The sequence below is a fragment of the Pelmatolapia mariae genome, linkage group LG5, assembly GCF_036321145.2.
Source record: "Pelmatolapia mariae isolate MD_Pm_ZW linkage group LG5, Pm_UMD_F_2, whole genome shotgun sequence".
In the NCBI taxonomy this organism is placed as follows: domain Eukaryota; kingdom Metazoa; phylum Chordata; class Actinopteri; order Cichliformes; family Cichlidae; genus Pelmatolapia; species Pelmatolapia mariae.
Genome location: NC_086231.1, coordinates 11,591,838 through 11,615,143, shown reverse-complemented (window position 1 = coordinate 11,615,143; position 23,306 = coordinate 11,591,838). Strand labels below are relative to the sequence as shown.

General features: G+C 39.2%; 2 protein-coding genes across 3 annotated transcripts in view; one reads left to right on the top strand and one right to left on the bottom strand.

Annotated features, from left to right (window-relative positions):
* The window catches only part of stab1 (stabilin 1), a 157,628-nt gene extending 135,204 nt beyond the window's left edge, over nucleotides 1–22,424 (bottom strand). Inside the window, exons 1-12 of one of the 2 annotated variants that reach the window (XR_010093915.1) lie at nucleotides 21,907–22,424; nucleotides 17,987–18,111; nucleotides 17,471–17,586; nucleotides 13,956–14,041; nucleotides 12,393–12,462; nucleotides 11,062–11,157; nucleotides 9,588–9,701; nucleotides 8,351–8,538; nucleotides 8,108–8,244; nucleotides 6,367–6,494; nucleotides 5,978–6,054; nucleotides 5,284–5,406 (exon numbers count right to left, since the gene is read on the bottom strand). Coding sequence is in view for 1 of the 2 variants with exons in the window: in XM_063473672.1 (XP_063329742.1) it covers nucleotides 5,284–5,406; nucleotides 5,978–6,054; nucleotides 6,367–6,494; nucleotides 8,108–8,244; nucleotides 8,351–8,538; nucleotides 9,588–9,701; nucleotides 11,062–11,157; nucleotides 12,393–12,462; nucleotides 13,956–14,041; nucleotides 17,471–17,586; nucleotides 17,987–18,111; nucleotides 21,907–21,963 (1,317 nt within the window). In the remaining variant the exon portion in view is untranslated. The remainder of the gene's footprint in view (nucleotides 1–5,283; nucleotides 5,407–5,977; nucleotides 6,055–6,366; nucleotides 6,495–8,107; nucleotides 8,245–8,350; nucleotides 8,539–9,587; nucleotides 9,702–11,061; nucleotides 11,158–12,392; nucleotides 12,463–13,955; nucleotides 14,042–17,470; nucleotides 17,587–17,986; nucleotides 18,112–21,906) is intronic. The other variant, XM_063473672.1, reaches the window with a different exon arrangement.
* On the top strand, nucleotides 1,078–4,551 carry LOC134627516 (E3 ubiquitin-protein ligase TRIM35-like). Its single transcript, XM_063473673.1, has 2 exons — nucleotides 1,078–1,132; nucleotides 1,364–4,551. Exons 1-2 carry the CDS (start codon nucleotides 1,078–1,080, stop codon nucleotides 2,791–2,793), a joined length of 1,485 nt encoding a protein of 494 aa, XP_063329743.1. The 3' UTR covers nucleotides 2,794–4,551.
* Nucleotides 22,425–23,306: the final 882 nt, after the last annotated feature.

Genomic DNA, 23,306 nt, shown 5'->3' with positions numbered 1-23,306 from the left:
TGCTCACTGTGAAACAAAGCTGGGAGAATGTGTGCAAAAAAGAAACCTATTGTAAGAATCAGCCCAATTATCTAGTGTGTATTTTGTGTGTAAAGCGTCATACTGCAACGGCAGTGAAAATGAGGCTGTACAGCCTGCACTGTACCTGGGACGGTGAACGCAGGGGGAGTGAAAGAAACACTGTTCTAGACTGACAGCTGCAACTCTTTACTGCTGTAATCAGAAAAAAACCCCTCTGCAGGTTAAAAGCCAACGAGATCCCATTATCAGACCACTGGCTCAACAGACTTAAACACTGAGAAATTTAGTCTGTTCACCTGCGTCTATCCACCTCTGTCTGGAGTTACAAAGATGCTTAATAAAGAACAATTGACAAGATAAACTGGTAGCTTAGTTTGTCAATCTTTAAATTGACAAATTTATTGTGTATGTTGCTTCAGGCTGATAGCAGCCGGCTCGTCTCTCTTTAGTTATAGAGTGACAAAGTTATGAAACTATCTCTTTGTTTCTTATTTTTCATAAACAAGAGTCCAGTAAAGCTTTGACCTGTGGGTCTAGGGGGCCTGTGATGGGGGGAAAAAAACAGGCGTAAGTACTGTTAAAGCACTTGATCCTTGAGGAAATCGATTCTCAAGGTTTAGTGTTTTTTCCCAGAGTTACAGATGTAAAAATGAGCGACTCTAACCTTGCATCATTATAAACTGAATAAATGAAGGAATGAGACCTTTACTTGACTCTTAGGATACTTTGTGCACCTTTAAGAGCATTGCAACCTTTGGCACACTTTCCAAGGACAGACAGCACAGACGTGCAGATAAAGCAGGAGCCCTGAGCTCTTCTGTATCTGACTGCCAGAGATAAGTGCTCGTGTTATATGCTGCAGAACTGGTGATCTGTGACAGAACTCTCTCTGAATCTATTTTGTGACTCCTGATTATTTATCATTTTATTTACCATGTTAAAGATCTGTCATGATACCATACATGAAATACTGTTGAGCAAACATACAACTAGTGTGATAGAGACGCATGAGAGAAAGCTCCGCCCACTGTGTGAGGCCATGCAGTCAAGCAGGAAATGCTGCTTATTGTTTTTGTCTTCCTGAAAGGAGAAACATACACAGAGACAGACGGTAAGGATTCTAATCACACCGTAAAATATCACTTCCAACTAATGAAGACAGCTCCGTGAAGGAACACTGTGAACACTGCGATAACTGGAAAACAGGAATACTTGCAATTCCTGCCAGCTGCTGCAGTTTGCTCTACTTTATGATCTGAAAGTGCTGCGACAGAAAGTGAAAGCAACTGTCAGAGAATCTTCCGGACTGACTGACTTCACTTTTATTTTTTGCTGTTTTCAGCTTCATTCACAGGCAAAATGTCGCTCAGATCAGAAGAGGATTTCTTATGTCCTGTCTGCCATGAAGTCTTCAAAGACCCTGTTGTTCTGTCATGCAGCCACAGCTTCTGCAAAGACTGTCTCCAAAAATGGTGGAGGGGGAAGAAAACATACGATTGTCCGTGCTGCAAGAGAAGATCCTCAAAGAGTGATCCCCCTCGTAATTTGGCATTAAAGAACCTGTGCGAGGCCTTTGTAGCGGAGAGAAGCGAGAGAGGCGAGAGAGTTTCAGAAGGGTCTGAGTCACTCTGCAGTCTGCACTCTGAGAAACTCAAAATCTTCTGTCTGGACCACCAGCAGCCAATATGTGTGATCTGTCGAGACTCGAAAATGCATAGCAACCACAGATTCAGACCCATCGATGAGGCTGCACAGGATCTCAAAGAGGAGCTCCAGAAATCCCTGAAGCCCTTAAAGGAGAAACTGCAGGTCTTTGAAGATGTTAAAGGAAGCTATGATCAAATAGTGAAACACATCAAAGTCCAAGCTCAAAGCACAGAGAGGGAGATTAAGGAGCAGTTTAAGAATCTTCACCAGTTTTTGCACGATGAAGAGAAGGTGAGGATTGCTAACCTGAAGGAGGATGAGGTGCAGAAGACCAAGATAATGAAGGAGAAGATTGAGAGTCTGAGCAGAGAAACAGCAGCTCTTTCAAGCACAATCAGAGCCACAGAGAGGGAGCTCAAAGCTAAAGACATCTCATTCCTGCAAAACTACAAGGCTGCAGTTAAAAAAGCCCAGCAGCGCCCCCTGCTGCAAAATCCAGAGCTGGCTTCAGGAGTGCTCATAGATGTGGTCAAACACCTGGGCAACCTGACCTTCAACGTCTGGAACAAAATGAAAGAGAAGGTCTTCTACAGTCCTGTGATTCTTGATCCAAACACTGCCGACCCAGAACTTGTTGTATTTGATAATCTGAGCAGCGTGAAATCAGGAGAGCGGAAACAGCTTCCCAAAAACCCAGAGAGAACCAAGTTCTCCTGCTCTGTTCTCGGCTCTAAAGGCTTCAACTCAGGGACACATGAGTGGGATGTTGATGTTGGAAACAACAAGGACTGGGAACTGGGCATGTTGAGCGAGTACTCCCAGGCCAGCGGACGCCTTCAGTCAGGACTGTGGAGAATTTTGTTCTCTAATGGTAAATTCTCAGCATTTTCATCACCAGACACTGAGAAGGATCTACCAGTGAAGAAGGAAGTGCAGAGGATCAGAGTCCATCTGGACTTTGACAGAGGAAAGTTGTCGTTCTCTGATCTTGACACTAATGCCCACATGCACACCTTCACACACAGCTTCTCTGACACCCTGTTTCCTTACATTTACACTGAGAATCCTCAGCCACTGAAGGTTTTACCAGTGAAGGTCACTGTGACAGTGGAAAAGAACACTTAGGGTGATCCATATCATGATAATGTTGGGAAATTTGACAAAACTGTGAGACAAAATGTGTTAACTGTTTAGGAACGTAGAGCAACTTTAATATTAACGGCGCAAATATTATACAAATGTACAAGCTGGTGAATATAAAAGACTGCTGCAATGGTGATGTGACGAAGTACTCTCATATACTTATTGGTTTTATTTGTACCTCAATATACATAAAATCAAAAGCTATTAGATATTCTACAATGGAACATTTAGGTCAGGATTTATGGTTGTTTTGTAGAAATATGGTCTAATTTAGCTTATCTAAGTTCATTTCTATTTCGCCTAAGTTGGCCTGTTATAGTTCGTTGTTCATTAGATTCCCCATTTGTCTTCACCCCTGTGTCTCATGTTTACGTCTCTCAGTGTTTCCTGTTTTATTTTGAAGAGTCAGCGGTCTCCATGTTCAGTGTGTTTTGTTTTACGTCCCCTGTGGTGTCATTATGTTTCTTTGTGTCAGCTGTTTCCCCACGTCTCCACTTCCCTCATTAGCCTCCTGTGTGCCTTCATTCAGTCTTTGTCAGGTTGTCTGTGTTACTTTCACGATGTCATGTCACGCCAAGGTATTTCATGATTCAGCTCAGGTCATGCTCACGTTCCATGTTCCTATTTTTTCCTCGCTTTTTGCATGCTCCTGCCTTGAATCATGTTCATGTCTTCCGTTGCAGTTGTCGTAGTTTAGTTTCTTCCAGTTTAGGTTGTAGTTTAGTTTTCGTTCCTGTTCACTTTACCGCAGGCTTGGCCAACTCCAGGCCTCGAGGGCCGGTGTCCCTCAGGTTTTAGATGTCATCCTGGGCCAACACACCTGTATCAAATGATTAGTTCATTACCAGGCCTCTGGAGAACTTCAAGACATGTTGAGGAGGTCATTTAGCCATTTAAATCAGCTGTCTTGGATCAAGGACACATCTAAAACCTGCAGGACACCGGCCCTTAAGGCCTGGGTTTGGACACCACTACTTTCTCGTGTTTTTTGTACTCATGTTATGAGCCAGAACAAAGGGCTCGCTTTTTTATTATTCAAGTTACCGTTTTACGCTCCGTTTTTTGGTCTGCATTTGGGTCCAGTATTCACTCTACACACAGTCACCTCCCGCTGCCATGGGGTATTTTTCTCGCTACTTCATGAACAAGAATGTCTAAGATGCTTGAGTATATGAAACACAGTCCTCAAAATAATGTTTCACAATGCTCGTGACTTCACTTTGGCTTTGGGAAAGAAACTTAAAATGTGAAGGGAAAACCCCGAGTTACAGGGTTACACTGTGCTTTTATTTATAAATTCACAATGTTTTTAAATGTTGGTGTTTAAATCCACAACCTTGCTGTCACTTCACAGCAAGGTTTATATAGTTATTTAACACTGTTACTCAGACTTTGAGTAATTAAGAGATTTATTAAACTTAAAACTGAAGAAAAAGTAAAGGAATGACACAAAATGAGAGAATTATTGCAAAAAAGAACGTGTTGCGTAATTCTGAAGATAATATCCTCATAAATCTTACCTAACATAATTTCTGTCAAATAATTTCTGCTGTGATTTAATGATGTGTTGAGATCCACGTGTTACTTAACAGATTTCTGTAGCATGCACTTTGCTTTGTTCCAGTTCTTTGTCTTTTTGCTTTTTCTGATTGTAGGAAGAATAAAAATCACGCTGAAAGAACTTTTTTGTTTCTGGTGTATCCTTGTAACCAACTTTAACTTATTAATGTAGACTGAACATTGGCAGTCTGGTGGTTCAGCGGTTAACACTGCTGTGTCCCAGAGAAGAGAGCCGGGGGCTCTTATGTGTGAAATCTGCATTAAACTTCAGTTAAATAAAAAATATGCTGGGCTCCTGTCTTGACCCATGAAAGAGATTCTTAATAGTTTCACTTTGTAGTTGAAGTGAAAATCACACTTACTTCAAATCACTGGAACTGTGTGTCAAAGTCTGTTCTCCTGCTTGCTTATATTATACGGCAGAAATTTGAGCACTGCAACATCACTCCACTTGTCACAATTTAAAGAAAAATGGATATAGAATAGTTTCAACAGAAAATCTGCAGGACTTTAATGTCTATGTGATTATGAGAGTAACAGAAAAAAACAGAAAAACTAATTTTGAGTGCATTTTGGGTAAACTTTCAAAGGTCACATCACCATGTGATGTCAAACTTTCAAAAATAATTTTCTGATACAGTGTGGGTTTGTGTAAGGTGGGAGGCAATGATTGATTTTTAGGAAAAAGTCTTGTCGTGACTGATAAATATCAAACACTCCAGTCTGGACCTGAACTAAAAGCTCCAGGAAATTTTGACCTTATGCTTGTGAATAACAGTGGCTGCTTCTGTGGCTTTGTCAAATGTCTCCACCAAAAATAATTTCCAAAGGCAAGAACCAGGCTTACACCTTTCATTTTTTTCTTTACTATCTAGCTTGAACAGCAGCTGGACTCTGGAGAAGCAGTGTTACCTTGTTTTCTTTGGTCCTCAGCTTGGATCCTCCGTACAGGTTGAAGTCTCGACCAGTCAGATCCTTGTAGAGGTACTGACCCAGGATCAGGTGGTTTTTACATACTGTCTCCTGATTTAAGTCCTGCGGAGATATTTTGGTTTAGAAGACCAGGTTTTTCTATTTACTGATCAGTTAGTTTCTAATTATTAGTTATGCTAGATGTAATGTGAGATCATGTGAGATCATGTGAGTCTGTGAGCGGCCTCTGAGTGAGTCTCGGAAGAGGAGCCTGATAGATGAAGGCTCTGCCTCCCATTCTACTTTTGGAAACTCTAGGAACAACAAGTAAGCCCGCAGTCTCAGAGAAAAGTGCTCTACTGAGATAATATGGTACTGAGGCCCTTAATATATGAAGGGGCCTGATAATTTGTAACTGTATGTGAGGAAAAGGATTTATATTGCATTTATCACTGAGTCAATGAAGAGATGCTAACAAGGCAGAAATTTAATCTCTTCTTAGAAGTAATAAATGCATGAACTACTTTTTTGCTCTATAAAGGGAGCTCCTAGTTTTGCACAGATCAAAGAAGGCAGCACCAGAGATTTGTTTAAGGTGCGGATTAAGCTTTTCAAATCTATGGCTTCATCCCTCAGGAGTTTCCTGTGCTGGAGGAGATCATTAAAATAAAATTCAAACAAGCAGGTGACCTACAGGCAGAGGTGATTTCAGCAGGGGGATGAAAGCTGTGAAGGGTCCTTTATGATTCAGCAGACGTGGACAGCCTGCCTCTGAAACACACACACACACACACCCCAAAGGTCAAAGGAAAGGTGCGGTAAAAGAATAGCAACACTAAAGAACGTACAAAAAACAGCATGTCTCATATAAATTACCTTGCAGGATAATCGGGACACAAACTCATGTTTTTATTATTTTAAAAAAAGCTGATATCACCAATACGCCTCACGTTAAGTCATATCCTGTCAGTTAGCTTGAAACACTCTGAGGTGCTGATATCTTGTTTTAACAGGAAACCCCGCCATAGTTCAATAAAGCACCGTGGGCATTTCTCAGAGCGTATTTTTGCTGGTTATTTTTACCGAACATGGAAATGGCTCCAGTAAAGTTTCCTCTCCAGCTGCCGCTCCGGTCCAGCTCCATGACGCGCTCCATCAGGTTACCATAGCAACGCCGACCATCACCGATCTGATCCACTTCACACACACATCTGAGAGAAGGGGGCAGGAAGAGAGCGCCACTTTAGCCAACTAACGCAACTGACACTATGACCTGGCCTTTCTGATCTTTCCAGAATTTCCCATCGTTACTTTTAGGAAGTGAATCATTCTCAGTAAAAGTACCGCTCCAGTTTAAAATCACATCTAATCAAGTTCAGCACACATGATTGAGATGTTTGCCCATTTGATGGATTTTAACTCAAGACTCAAAGCAGTGTTTCGGATAGCTTTATGTTACTCTATAAAAACGGACCTACTTAATTTGTATTTCTTTTGTCTTTATGTTAAATATTCATATTAAACATAACCAGAATTTCAAATAATGAGGTCAGTGTGTAGACAAGTAATCCTTATCAGCTAAATGTTCAGTTTCAGGTTGTTTTTTTTCTGAGGGGGTTTTGGTCATTTATTTGGTCATCTCAGGCACACACCTCTGGCTCAGCGCAGAAGCCCAGCACACTTGTTGTATAAACTTTGTGTTTCTTAGGGGCAGCCAATCAGAAATAAGATGGCATGGAGAGAGAGGAGCTAAAACAAACTTACTTTTACATTTTATTTTGAAGTCATTAAAGCAAAGTTTAACTCTAACATAAAACAATGGCTCCCAGCCTCATCCTCACAGTGAGGATTACAGTTTATTAATTTAACACTGTTACGGGATCTTAACTCAGTAGTAGCAGACACCTGAAGCCGAGGTACTGGTGTTATGTGGTAACTGGAAAAGTTGGATTTGTACATGACTTGACTGGCTTCAGTTAATATCTGGTCTAAGATAGCAGTCCCCAACTCCAGGGTCATGGACCAGTACCAGTCTGTGAGTCATTTGTACTGGGCCGCGAGAGTTGAGGCTCAGGTGTGAAATTTATGGTTTTCAGGGTTTTTATTGTTAACTCGGTTTCCCTGAGTCTTTTCCCATGTTGTAGTTGTGTGTCTTATTTTGAAAGAAATATTTACGCTTACCATAGCAACCAGAGAGCATTAAGGGGCAGAGAGGAGGATGTTACTCTCAGTGTTGTTGGCGCATTTCAGGAGGACACTGCTAATTAAGTTACACAAATACACAGTGGATTCACGTTTATTATTATATTTACCAAATACCACAGTTTTTGTCTTGGTCGTATCATTTTCGTTTGTTGCATTTATCTGCAACACCCCGTAGGCCGGTCCGTGAAAATATTGTCTGACATTAAACCGGTCCGTGGCACAAAAAAAGTTGGGGACCGCTGGTCTAAGAGATGAAATTCAAAATTCTGCCACACCACTTTAGGATCCTGACAGTAACAGACCAGCTTGTATCGACTGTGGTGTCATTACATCTGGCACAATCTACAAATTTCCCAGATGTATTACATAAATATTTAGACTGTGTTATTTTTTTCCTACCTAATATTCTGTTACAGTACTTATGCGTTGGGATAACTTTGTTATTCTGCTTTCATCATGGAGTGAAAGGGATCTTTTTCTGGCTGGTGTTCTGGTTTTAGTCCCAACAAAGTCAAAAGGAGCCGATTCTTCTGGCTCTGGTCGCATTTTAGACTGGGCTCAACTTTTTGGTCCTCCTCCCAGTTGTAGCTAATGGTAGAGAAAAGTTTGTGTGTCTGACCTGGGTTCGCCATTCACTTCAGTCTGACAGCGAGCTGTGGGGTCACAGGTGTCCACCGAGCAGGCGGAGACGAGCTGACAGCCAGACTCAGGGCTGCCACCTATAGGCGACATGCCGGACATACATGCACAGCTGGACTGAGAGCCAGAGAGAGAGAGAGATGGAGAGAGAGAGAGGATTTAAACAAAATGTCAGGATTTTGTTACAGACAGCTTTTTCCTGACTCTTGGCAGGTCTCCTCACCTTGTTGGCTCCTTTGAAGACACAAACTGTGGAGTTCAAGGGACAGCCCCCGTTGTTATCTAAGCAAGGGTTCTGAGGTATACAGAGCTTGCCATCGCCCAGGTAGCCGGGCTTACATGCGCAGCTGACCTTTAACCCCCGAGAGGAGCACTGGGCATTAACGTCACAATCCCTCTGTGAACAAACACCTGAGCAGAAAACAAATAAATAACATTCAGATTAAATTCATAATGTTATCTGGGTCACTCCATTTAAACAATCAGTGCACTCCTCCCACCTGACCCCCTCAGAATGAGCTGGGGCTTTTGTACAATACCTTCAGTATATGTAATTATTCCATGAGAAATTACATTTCGTATGAGTGAATGTGTGAGTCAACATTTTATGCTTTTTAATTCTTAAGTCTATTTTTTTAGCATTTTTGAATCCTATTAACATCTTAAACACAGGCGATAGCCACATGTTGCACACACTTCAAGTCGCACACACTTCAATTTTCAGAAGTTTTAATTTCTATAAATGACTTTGAATATCAATGTCACGTGAAATATCACAGTTTCAACAGTAAAACTGCGGCAGTAGCAGAAACGAGCACTGGCACCCCAGATGTTTGATCTGATTTTTGGTTAAAACAGCAGAAAGTGCATTTTGGGTTAAGTTTACAAGATCCTATCATGTGAGATGGATGGTTGGTCAAAACAAATTAAAACACATGAAATTCTCTTTTTTTGTACCTACGTGCTGATACATGGCTCATCTTCAAGCCCTACTTTGAGGATTTGTAAAATCCTCAAATGCACCTCATTGTCTACAACTAGGAACAGGGCCATGAAAATTTTAACAGCTCCATTTAAAACACTGAACACTATTATCAGCAATGTATATGTACATTGCAATGTAAGATTAAAATAGGCTGTGTGACATCACCAGTTTGCAAAGCCCAGTGTGTTTTTTTTCTCTTTTTGCATAAAAAGGTTGGACGTAGCAAAGACAATATACAAATTAAAACTCTTGTATGCAAATTAATATTTCTTTTCTTTTCTTTTCTTTTAATTTGCCAGAAGGTTTTAATTTGATGACTCCAGTTTAAAAAAAAAAAGAGAATTTTCTGGCAGTAATTTCATGGTTAAGGATTTAAACAGTTAACATGTTCACTTGGCCATACACACACTCACTTCTGTTAACAGCAGCAGCATAAACTCAAAATTTTCACAAAATAAATTATTATAATTTTTACTTGCGCATTTGTTCTGTGGCGTCTTCCTGTATCCAGGCAAGCATTCACACACGGCGGCGTCTCCCTCTCCTTTACAGTACGAGTACGGGCTGCAGTTGTTGCACCTCCGATTCTCTGTCAACAACACAAACACGGCAGCAGCTCACTGCAGGCAGCAGTTTAACACAATACAAACAAGTAGTGCAGGGAAACATCGTTACCTGAGTATCAAACCACATTTGAGAAGTCCTTTTCAGTCTACTTGTATTTCTAATTGCAGAAAATTTCTCCCTCATTGTGTTTCTAAAATCTTTCTTATTCTTACATCAAAATAAAGTCGGGTTAGTTAATACAGTTTATTACTTTGAGCTCACAACACAGCAACAATCTCTTTGTTTTATCTTTTTTTCCCCTGGCAAGATCTAATTTTATCACTTCTGTCTAACCAAGGTTCTTTCTTTTTAAATTTTCACCTTTAAGATGTTTCTGCCAGATTGTATTTTATTGAACTGCTCTAATATATTTGGCTATAAGTTGTGTTTAGTGATGCTCTGATGCAGATTAGTGGGGTCACATGAGGCCTATAACTGAGTTTGTCCTTTACAGCGGATGTTTTTTCACCCCTGAAAGATCATTTATTCAAAGCAAAATTAAAATAGCGATATAATAATATGCTTTAAATGTTTGGTTTTGTTACATTTGGGTTTATGATCCCAAGCATAATCAACCTTGATTTTTTTTAACATTTAGAAATACTGGAAAAGAGATAGATGTGTGTAAATTGTATGTGTTTCAGTCATGTCTATAGTTATAGTCACCTCACATGTGACTATTCTGAGCCAGGAAACAGCCTGTAAATAGATGGTCTACAGAGATAATCTGAAAAAAATCATTTAATTATTTATTTTTATACAAATATGTACATTTGATAAATTTCTGGGGGGAAAAGCAGTGAATATTAAATACCAGTCTGGGTTGAGGCAGATCTGTTTCAGTTACAGAAGTTATTTTCAGTCTGCTAATGAAACTTTTTTTTTCTTAGATTTATACTGTACAAATTATTTATTAATGCAATTTACACTTCTCTCTTACACAATGTCAGTCTTGCTTTTACTGTTTTTAACAAATGCCACTTTAATGTTTACTTTGCTTTGTTATTAATTTTGTTTAGATATAAATTCCTACACCATCTCATAAAGCCATTACCAGGCATCAGTGGCACTTTTATTTTATCTGTGTTATTTGTTGTTTATTGTTGACTGCGCTATTGTTACTCTTTATTGTGCTGCTGTGACAAAAAAATTTCCCTTGTGGGATAAATATCTATCTACCAATAGACAGCTACAGCATGCTCCGCAGCTTGTCTAATTCTATGGAGATGATGAAACTAAAATAAATGAACTGTATCATCTAATGAAACCCAGTAATATACGTTAATAATGCGTGATGTTTCTGCTAATTTAATACAGTATATTTCATTGTGGTATGGTCTTACCTTGGTCACAGTTCTTCCCAGTGTATGGTGGCTGACACAAACACTCTCCATCACCTTCAGGCCCTTTATTACACACTCCATGTTTACAGTCACACACTGCACACAGAGAGGCAGCTTTTAAGCAGATTTCAGATGTTCTTACAGCTTCATAGCAGTCTTTGAAGGTTTGACTTTCTGCTTTATTTCCTTTTAATGTGAAGAAACACTTTACTGAGCTGACCTGTTTATCTAATAAAATTAAAAACTCATCATGAGCACTTTCATCTTGGATCCACCAGCTGTGTCACTATGCACAAGAAACACGCTTGAGACAGCATGATTGGATGACAATGTATATATATCTCCCTCAGCTGGGCTCCGATGTCAGTTAGCTATGCGTTTCTTTTGGTTGAGGCACAATGTTAGCTTCCAGGTGAAGAAAAATTATGATTTTATGCTGTCTAGGGCCTGTTATATACAACATGACAATGACACTGCTTTCCTCTGAGCAGGTGTTGTGAGTGCTGGCTGAGATTAGTGTTGTTTTTGAGCTACTAGTGAGTAGCTGGTATCTGCTGGAAGCAGAAGTGTTTTTCTTTGGCTTTGTTAACCATCTCCTTTTCTCTTCTCAGTATGTTTTTTTTTTTGGCCTTTTCTTTTTCCAGCTATACAATCGTTACTCGTACTCGATGTAACAAGTACACATCAAGACATGGGCGTCTGCAAAAAGTGTAGTGCATGCAGATGCAATGCTAATTTTAGTTAGCCTAGCAGTCAGTGCAGCAAATGCCGCTTTGCATGTGAAAGGCCCTCCTACTTTCAAGTCTTGTTGAAATCAAGATGGTTGTCATTTTCTAAATTATCCTCCTCACTGCAGTCATAAAGGAGGATAAACGCAGGAGATTCTTTTGACATACACTGTGACTGAGAAGCTGCTGCCATGAGGATGCTGCATACCTTTGTTCTGGTGTCAGAGTGACCCCTTCTCTGTCACATCTACTTCAAAACATATAAATGTTCAGCTTGAGGCTTTAGAACAGGACAAACCAATGGGTGATATGAACCAATGGATGATGAAGTACACAGAGTCCACGGTTGGTGGATGCCGATGAAAAATTTTTGATAGGTTTTTCCAAATGTTTTTATGCGTTTTGACCAACACAAGGTAAGTGTAACTTAATTCCATTATATTGAAAAAAAAAACCCCAACAACAACAATCTCATAATACCAGACAGGTCACACTGAGACGATCTAGGCAGATAAACAGCACTATAGTAAAGAGGAAAATGATGTGAATATGATTTGGGGCAAACTGTGCCTTTAAGACTCAGAAAGTAAAGAGGGTACCAACCTTTATCACACCTTTCTCCAAAAGCATTCGGATTCTTACACTCCTGACAGGCAAAGCCAGTGAAACCATCCTGAGAAGGGAGAAGGGTTTTTGTTTGTTTTTTTAATTTCGAAATATTACCAAGAAAAAAAAAGGAACAACCAATTACTTGAAATCTCTGGACTTCCCCAGCATCTCTTCCTCAATGTAACACAAAAAAGGGGATTTCTGTAAGAATAAACCTAAATACAGTCAAATTTCCTTTTGCTGACCAAAAAATAACCATCCAAAGCCACTGTCTCTGAATCAGAAATGAAAATGGACATAAAGATGAAACCATTGTCAGGGAGCTAAAAGGTTCCTTCATGTTACTGTTTGCATTTCCACTATGATGAACAACTGCAAAGATGGTTCAAATTAGTTGTACAGACAGTTACACGTGGGACTCTATTTAAGGGAACGAGATTACTTTAAGTTTTCTGTGCGTCTGAGCTGCAGGTCTTTGTGACAAATGGTGCAAACAAAACAGCACAGCCTGCTCTATAGCTGAAAATGCTTTACAAAGGTGCGAAGATCTTTATTAGAAAGTAACTGTACAATAATCAGAAGGCAACATTTCTCTGATTAACCAGTCATGTTGTTTTCTCTCCCTCTCTTCATATGTATCTCTCTGTCTCTCTTTCTCTGATATGAAATCTCTCTGGACTTAACCGGCCGAATACACTGCAACTTTGATCCATTTAAGACTTTCATTTTTCTTCATGTCTTTTGCATTTGTTCTTCTGCTCTTCATCTTGCTTCTGCTAGGATGTTGAGTTTTAAAACTGAAGACTATATGCTTGTCTTCTCCGAGTTTAAACAATCTGAGGAGTAGATTCATAAAAAGTAAAAAGCAAGAACTTCGTACCAAAATGAATGCAAAAAAGTAATCATTGGCATGATGCCATGCTTCTAGCACAGCCTCTTCTCTCTCTCCCTCTTCCTCTTGTCTCCTTTTCTGTGTGATGTCTTTCCTGCAGCTCAGCTGCATTCTCCCTGTGACGGATTGTCTACCTGCCTGCCTTACAGTTTAAATTCACAGAATTCACAGAACTCTCCTCTCCCCCTTTGAAAGTAGTCCTGAAATTATTTTGCTGCAAAATTGTTCCTGTGATTCGATGCGATTTTGGCTTCCAGTGATACTGACTACCTTGACTTCAGTCAGTCAAGGTAGTCAGTATCAGTTGTAACTGAAATTAAATTTAAATTCTAACTGGATTAATCACCCACTCACAGTGCGTGTGAACCAGCCAACATGCAATGCTCAGATGTAACTTGATTGCTACATTTTTTATAAAGATATGCATCCAAAAACAACAGTAGCCTGATGTTTCACTGCAGGGGAAACAAGTGTTTATCTCACTGACAATGGTTCTTCAGTCTGAAATAGTTTTTGGTACTTTGGGGATGGAAACACAGATAATGAGTACTTTTTTCTTCCTTGAAACCGACCAAGAAAGAAGAAACCAGGACAGGTTTTCACATAAAAGTTAATAATGAATAGCATCTCTATAAATACATAAAAAAGAGAGAAGGGATACCAACATTACAGATGCAGGTTCCGTTGCCCAGGTCTCCATCCTGACAGACCCCATTATTGTTGCAGGTCTTCCCAGACCAGCTGGGGCAGGCTGCACACACACAACAAGTGAAAATGGGTGATTAGAAAAAATCAGAGCTGTTTATTCAATTTGTGCATTGAACATTTATCCAGTTTGAATTCATGTAAACATTTGGCAAACTGTGTAAGATAACCTGATGATGTCTATCTTAGAGGTAATCTGTGACTAAACTGTGCACTATGTGCAGTGTGGGTTTCAGGAATGACAGACTGTGAGAAAAGCAATGTGTTGAATCACAAATTACACAGAGATAAAAAACATAACACAGCCATGCGTCACCAGCTAATGTCCTGAATGAGTTGAAAATGTATCTGAATATTTAAAAGTTTCCAGCAGAACTTTATTACTAAGTAGCTCTGTGAAAGATGGTAAATGTCAGAAGACAAACTGTTATCCTCAGCAAAGAGGGAATTAAGGCGGTGCAGGAAGTGGATGAGTTGTACTTACTTGTGTGAACTCACACACAAAGTGTTACTACAATCAAACTTATTATTCAATTAGAAATGCCAACAGGACATAACCACATTTAAACAAGCAAGCAGGTGATGTGATGGAAATGCTTCATCTCTGTTGATCATCTGATCACCAGTTGAAGTAGGCTTGGAAAAACACGATAGTTAACAGAACAGAAGAGAAAGGCAAAGACAAACATGAGGTCCTTTTTTATTTCTGCTGTATGTTTTAATTATGTCTATAAAAAATAATAAATGTATCCATTTTCATCTTCCACCCTTCCATTGAGTAAACCTAAATCCACTTGTTTCCAGCTCCAAATTTATGTTTATTTATTAGGCTCTTTATTTTTGTATTTTTTGAAGTTTTTTACCTTTTCTGCTGTGTTTATGTAAGTTAATTAAGTTACGTAAGTGATATGATGATATGGCTGCTGTGACAGAATCATTTCCCAACTCTTGGGGTGAATAAAGCATATGTTATCTTTTTATTAATGGATTCATTCTCTGTCTAAAACATGATGTCTGATGACCATACGGTATCTGAAGCCTAAATGTTTAACTCACAGTGATTACTTGTACATATGCAGATGACCTCCAGCAAATCAACTGACCCAAAGAGAAGCAACAGAGTCATGTTCCTTCAGAGACACGCTCCACTCTCTGGTTGAAACTTTCTGGGGGTTTGTTTGTTTGTTTGTTGTTGGGTTTTGTTTTGGTTTGGTTTGGGTTTTTTTACTGAAGCAGAATAATGAGAACAAAAGCACCTCAAAGCTTTGCCAGGACAAAGAAATCCAAGGACTGCTGACAGTCGTGGCCTTCACCCCACAGTCACCTGACCTCAAACCCAATGAACATTCAAGGGGGCACTTAAAGACTGTGAAAGCCAAACACGGCTGACATTACAAGAAGCTCTTTGGAGCACTGTCAGGTTATGGTGCGATAACATCAGTTATCTGTCCATGGTGTTAACAAAATTGGGTGCATGTGCAGCCCCAGTCCTTCCATAAAGTTCACCTATTGCATCCAGTTCCAGCATTATACTGTTTATCTCAGGTTACAGGCTCAGGAGCACATTTGCATGACTCACAGCTATGGGCCTTAATGCACAAGCTGTTTTAGCTCCTCCTCCATTAAACTTAATTCTTCGTAAACAGATGTTTTTACTGACAGGTGGGTGGAGCTTCTGTGCTCACAAACAGAACTGTGCATACCTGGCTTGACCATATTAGTTATAGCTGCTCTTCCTGACATCACACAGAGCCAAAGATCCAAAAAAATGTCCGGGAATCGAGTGTTAAGAGCAGTCTAAATTAATGAGGAGGTAGATAACGAGGAAAACTATAAGAGTTTATCCTTTAAACCAAAATGTAAGCATATGAAACAGTGTGAGTCATGCTGATTTTTAGGAAGCCAAATATAACAATCGAAATAATCTGTGGCATTGTCTTGTATGATTAAGATTTTTGTCAAGAATAAATATATATGACGTTTACTTACTAGACTATGAAATGCGATACATACGTTGTCATTAATGGTGTACTGGTAACAGCTTCACAGTAAAATATCGGCAGTAAACGGCAAACCCACATTAATTAGCTGGACTAACGCTAGCTTTGCTCAGAAGATCTCAAAACTAGCTAAAAGTGCCTTTATGTCCGTGACCGTTAAACATTGTCCTAAACAACAGACGTTATCACTTAGTTCTTCTCGTACAAACACAGTACAGCTTACATACAACTCAATTTTCCAGAAAAACACATACAGGACTTTATCTTTTTCTAGATAAATTACACACTGGGACCATCGCGTTATGTGATTGGTGGAGAGGAGTAACAATCAGTCAAACGACCAATCAGAACTATGATATAAAGGTACAGCCCAGCCTTCTTATCATTTATTGTTTTATATCATTTTCTTTTTGTAGTGACTCCTAGCGCTTGTTTAAGTTTAGTTTTTATTGTTTCGTTTCCCTATAGTTTTGTTAGTTTCTCTGTTTGGTGTTTAAAAATTATTATAATATTGTTTTTGGGGGGTTTTTTGTCAGGGGAACATTTAAGAATCCTCCAAAAACAGAAATGGAAGTCAAGAGTAGCAAGACTGAAGTTATGTGTGTGAAAGGGCGGCAGATAGAAAGGTGAACATGCAAGGAGCAGAGGTAGAGAAGGTGGAGTCAGTGTCATAAATGTGCATTTTTAAAACCTGCTTAAATCGATAAAGTTATTTCTAGTTTGAGTTTCAAATTAGCTAAAAGCACTGTGTCCTCTGCTGAGGGAATATACTGTATTTCATATGTGTTACCTGCTGAGTTCTACCTTACTGTTGCTACAGTCAATCACAAAACCTATAAATATTTTTATGTTTGATCCAATCAGCTGCTCAGTCTTTGTTGGACTCTATTAAGTAGAATGCAGATTAGAAAATGAATCAGTATTTTGAGATCATTTAAATTTAAATGCATCATTTATAGCTTGTTATTAAAGTTATTTCTACCTGTTCTTCATCAGTTTCAGAGTTCAGTTCACAGGATAAACTTTAATGTTTAGATGTTTCCTTTTTAGACTTGCGCAAAGTTATGAATTCATAAGGGTAATGATTTTCTGCATTACTCTCTTTAATTTTATTATTATTACTATTATTGAACCAGGAAGTCCCACGAAGATCAAATCTATTTTACAAGGAAACCTCACCAAGGCAGCAGCCATACAAACTCAGAACATCTTTTTTCTTATTTGCAGCACATTTGTTGCTTTCTGATCTTTTAGTTTTTATATTATTTGTAGATCTTGATCACCTACACCTCTGATAATGTCTCTGACTGAGGTAGGTGGTGTTCATTTGATCCATTTTGTAGAGAAGTTGTACAATCCATTAAACACTGCTGCAGACTAAAGCAGGAAGTCTGGGTTTACATGTGATCATAATTATGGCACAAATGATAATTCATCATATGTACTTTATGTATGCGTGTGTATGTGTGTCTTACAGAGACACAGCGGTCCCCAGTGCTGTTGGCAGCACTTTGGCTGCATGACGTTCTTCACACAGATGTGCTGACATCCCTCCAGCTGCAGCTCCCTGCTGCCGATGTTCACCACATAACTGCAGCACAGCGAGACTTGAGGTAAACAAACTGGCTTAATCATACCACTGCTGCCAACGCTACTAATTACTACTGCAAATCTCACAGTTAGCATTCATGAGAAATCCTTGAATCTAAGCTTTGTGTGATTAATAAATGTGGAATTATGTTGCTGTAATTATTTATTTTACAGGGAAGGTGCATGTTAAGGTACACTGGCATAAAAAAGATTTAAACATGTCAGATTTTGGCAGAGCTGTTCATTTACAACAGTGATCCTAGAGCAGGGTCGCATGAAACAATATACAATATGCAAAAGACATACAGGTGTACAACAAAACACACATAAAGGCATTGCTATAGGTAAGCTGTTCCAGTCTTCACTTCACGTTAACTGTGGGTATGAAGCTTGACCTGTACCTGCAGTTGGTGATGCCAGCGCTGCTGAAGCCGCGGGGGCAGCTCGCAGTGATGGCAGCAGCACAGGAAGTGCAGTCTGTTTGTACCTCCAACCTCTGCAGGATATCACATCGACCAGGAGGAGTCTGAGGAAGGAGAGGAGCTGTTTACAGTCTTATACCACTCTCTGTCCACATTTCACAACATCACTGTTAATATGGACAGACCCCTGCAGATTGTATTCTAATACATCTCTGTTTTTAATGAGCAACAATTTGTGATAAAACACCTTCTGATATTCCCACAACTGATATTTATAACTAACAATCACTACTACAGGTATCAGTATCAAGCAGCATAAAGATAATAACAGGTGTGGCACAGCTGTCGGTAAGATCGATGGTAAGAGTAGTTGTATTATTACAGTAGTAATAATACAACAGTAGTAATTATTACAGAACCTGTTTTTACACAAAAAGCAGCAAAAAAAAGTGCAAACCAAACTGCATTCTTTAAATGCATTTTAGGACTTGATGTGTGTTTGATTAAATTACAGAGTGCTGGTATCATTTCATCTTGTTTTTACTGAAATAACTGACAACGACGACTGCCAAGAAAAAGAATAAGGAATAATTACCAGCAAATTACAATAACCTCAAACCCTTACATACATATATGAGTTTTCACATTAACAGCAGTTCTTTTAGAAAACTATGAAAAGTTGCAGAAAGTTGACAATTTTTTTAAACTTATTTAGACAAAGGCTGTCAAACTCTACAGCTGGGATTATACTCTATACTGATACATCCATCTCCGCTTATCCATGTCAGGGTCGCGGGGGGGCTGGAACCTATCCCAGCTACCATCACCAATCTGACACAGGGCTAACACAGAGGGACCGACAACGCAATGAACGCACAAGCAGCTCAGTATTTTGGATGCCTTAGTAGACTGTAGCAGCCAGGAATTGAACCACCAACCTGATCAGAAGCTGACCTGCTTTGCGGCACGTTCATGATAAAAGCGGAGATCGTGAAGTAGTGGATGGATGTTTTAACTTATTTAACTGAAGTAAAAACTTGAAAGTACGTTCTGCCTCCGATTACTGAAACTGTGTATGACTCCGACTCATAATCGCTGTTTGGTTAAGTTCTGGAGCACTTCATCATTTTTACACAACAAATTCAGTCTGCTGTTTGATGGTCTGCACTGTGAACGTTATTAAAACAACCCTGGTGATGATACAGCAACGTCAGCAGAGTTTTCTTACTTACAGACAGTGGACTAAATGTTATGGAGTCTGCAGGATGTGGCTCTTTAACACAGAGACATTTTTTTGGGTGTTTAACCCATAGGAGGAACCAAAAGTCAGACCAATGCATCCTTTGTTGCTTCAATACCGGCCAGATATTGCTCAATGGATCCGTTCTATAAACAAACAACTGAGAGACTGTTTGGGAATGGATCTTAAAAACTTAAGTGATCTTGTGACTAACAGGTAAAAGTTTTGACATATCACAGGATGAAATATTTCAACAACTGCACACAGTGCCACAATATTAGTTACAATCTCATAATGAACTGTAGTAACTGTAAAAATCCCTCTGATGTTCTATCCAGCAACATTATTGGCATGAATGCAAAACTAGTGACTCAGTTTAAATTACACTTGCCCAACATCAATGTTGGCAACATATTTATTTTAAAGGTTTAGAGGTTTTAGAGGTTTAGTAATGAATTTAATAATGTTGGCTGGGCAACATGAGTTAGGGGTAGTTGTATAGAATTCAGTGATCATTTACATTTTCACTCTTCAGGTGGTCTGGTGGTGGCGGCGGCAAGAAGCAGTGACAATAGAAGTATGAAGTTCCATTAATATCAAATGTATTTTTCATGGTGGCAGTGATACATTTTGCACAATACATAAATGTCCAGAACAAGAGAGATACGTCTCCTTCAGCATGTTCCTCAGGTCTTTCTGCAGTGACACTCTGCAGTGTGTAGTAAGAAAACAGTTTTCCTCGTATCTGCTTTTCGTTTTTTGCTTTGTGTACATTTAGTTTAGTGATGGAAGACTTTGACCAATCACAGGCTTTTCAGACCAGACCAGAAGTAAAAAATGGTGTTGCAAGGGATGAAGCAGCTGCCTACACTTAGCAGAATGGGGTTTAAGTCCTGTATGAGGCCAGAAAAGAGCTTGGCATCTGAAGCAGGTGCAGATGCTCGTCTGCTGTTAAGGGCTTAAAACAGAGTGATGAGAGCTGGAGGGCAGTTTTCCATGTTCAAATTGCAGTCTTTATTTGTTTGTTTGTCTGTAGATTTCTGCCTCCTGCAGCTTTAAACTCAGGATATCTTGTCTGAGTTCATGAACTACTTGAAAATACAATGACTTTAATATTTGGAATATCTAATTATAATGAACTTTCCAAAGCGCTATCACTTCTTACTAAGCTGGTTTAGGGCCTAAATATATCACAAGAATACCTTTTTTTAACAGCTTTGTTTGTGTTGGAAAGCCGTTTCTATGTACAGACAGATATACTAAACTGTTTTTAATGTGATTAATTATTGTTTTCAATCACTTTTACACAATAAAGAGTCAACCCGACTCGCTGCTCCAGATCTTTCAGCAAAAAAATTACAAAGTAGAGATTATTAAAGTAAAATTACTACAAAATCAAAGGCTGTGATGTTAAGAAAACATGTGCTTATAAAAATCTGAGAAAAGTTGTAGGAGAGCACAACCTGACAGATGGCCTCACTCTGTAACTTCAAGGTTAAATATTTTGAGTTTCTGAAATTGTTTAGCCCTGTTAAGCTGATTCAACTCTGTTTCAAAAAACACTCTGGGTCTCATTTGCAGCTTTACTCATTTGTACCATGCAGAGATGTCTATGATGGGGAAGTTCCAGGTTTGCAGTAACAAATGATTTACATTACTGTATACACAGTCCCATGCGTAGTTTGTCACACTGAGCTGTTTAATGTTTGTCGTTTATGTTTACAGCTCAGCTGTTTGGGTTGTTTTTTATTCACCTTCATATCAGAACAACAAAGCTTTAACACCTCTGACAGTCTCAGGTTAAGTTCATCAGTGGTGATTCTGAATTAGAGAAAGTATAGTTACTCATGCCTGCATAAAGTAATAGAAATACACTAATATACTGCTTTATTGTCATTAAAAAACAATTATGCATTGAATGCTAACTGATATTAAATTTCAAAACAGTTGTATTGAGTTTTATTTGTGATCAAATAGTGCAGATAGCATGTAATCATAGTATTTACATCATGGAAACATTTCACTGTTAAGCTCATCTACTTAAAAAAAAAAAGCAATCCATAATGTTCATTATTCCGTGTTCTGCAATTTTCAGATTCAAAATTATTCATTTTTTCCATCATAAATTCTGCTCAAGCTTCTGTAGACTTATTCAATCCAACCTATTTTTATTCACAGAGCACAAGAGTTCTGTACAAAGTGCTGTACAAAGCGCCAAAACACGCCACAACAAATCAATAAAAACATAAACAAGAGAACAAGAAGGTAAGGACACACCACTCTCATTCTTCAATTCAAAGCCAAGGAATAAAAATCAGTTTTAAAATGTGTTTTTAAAACAGGTAATGAGGGGCCATCCTAACATGGGGAGGGAGATCATCCCACATTTTGGGGGCGATAGCTAAAAAAGTCGATCTCCACTGGTTTTCAGCTGACCTCAGTGGCCTTGAGAGAGTGTATGGAGTCAGAAGCTCAGATATGTGCAGTGGTGCTGATTCATTAAAGGTTTTAAAAATAAATTTAAAAAGAAACATCTTAAAAAGGGGTAATGGAGGGAGGTGTTAACCCTGCAGTTACATTTTTGACATTTACATCCATGATTCAAAGACAGTAGGTGGTACATGACCTCAGCGTGGTGGTGTAGTTGGAGGTGTGTTACCTGTTGTTTCACTGAAGGTAGCAAGCAGAGCAGTGGCAGCAGCAGCAGCAGCAGCATGGCTCAAAGTCTCACATCCAGATACAAAAACAAACCTACTAATCCTCCTCAGTAAGCAAAACAAAAATCAGTTAAAAATAATATAAAGAATATGTCCAGAGAGTTGTAACTAAACTCGTTTCCTGCTCCCGTGTCAACGCTGAACTTCAAATAAAACCTGAACTTCTAACTACAGGAAAAAATACAGATAGCAACATCCTCTGTGCAGGAAAAACAAAACGATTAGAGCACAATAGCCAAGTCTTCCCGAGATAATGATTGGGAAAGCTGAAGTAACCTGCTGCTTAAAGACGTGGAAACTCTGGAAAAATGTAAGCACTTAGTGAAAAAAAAACAAAAAACAAAAAAATACACAGGGTGGATCCAAGCATTTGTACAATTACCAGCAGGCTCACTTGGGACGCTGTTATGTGGAAAATGACCAACAAACAACAGCAAACGAATGAACTCTGAGCTCAGCGTCCAGCGAGGCAGAGAGAAGCCGTGGAGGCTGCAGCGACTACTTGTGTCACGTCTTTCCTCCCTAATCTAGGAAGAGAAAGAAAGAGAAAAAAAAACACACAAAGTGGTAGAAAAGGAACCTCCCAGTAGGAAGCTCATCACCTCCTACCACTCCCCCAGTAACAGCAGAGACACAAGAGAACGAGCAGTATAGTTGCACACAAACACACCCATGGAAATCAACTGTGATGACTTCACACCACAGATTCCCAAACAGCCATGAGATAAACATCAAAACAGAACTTTACTTTAGTTACAGATATCAAAAAGCTGGACGGTATGCAGTGAAGTTCATCTTTCCATTTTCTGGAGTCTACACAGACATACCCAGACATCGCTCTCCCTGGTCACCCCCTTTCCCCAGGAAGAGCTGGAGGAAGTGAATTGCCACTGTGTGCCCTAGAGATCCCCTGGGGGTATGTTATTATGGGGGATTTGCCTTTCCCAAGGCAAAATGGCTCTTAGTGACGAGCCACACCGAGTGTGATTCATAAGACCCTAATGGCAGAGATAACTTTGCACTGACAGGGGTCCCACCTAGGAGCCAGGTCTGTGGACCCTCCACCCACAGGAGGGGTTGTAGGTTGCAGTGAGGCCTTGGTGGTCCAATCTCCGGTTACTGAAACTGAAATAGTGAAATCTTAATATACTCTTATCCAAGGTTATTATTATCATTAACTAAAACTAATCTATGAACTAAAAGTAGGTGTTAAAAATAACTTGTTTATAAACATACAAAGTACCCTATAAAGTAACTGAAATGATATTATCAGCTTAGAAAAATAACTAAGGAAATAATAAAAATAAGCAGGAAATGTATTCAGTTTCATTCAGTGAGGTCA

What these genes read in the sequence shown, in the direction of transcription:
- LOC134627516 (XM_063473673.1), top strand. Translation starts at nt 1,078, where the DNA reads ATGCTGCTTATTGTTTTTGTCTTCCTGAAAGGAGAAACATACACAGAG. An exon ending in AACATACACAGAGACAGACG is followed by an intron (nt 1,133 to 1,363) that starts GTAAGGATTCTA and finishes TGCTGTTTTCAG; the next exon opens with CTTCATTCACAGGCAAAATG.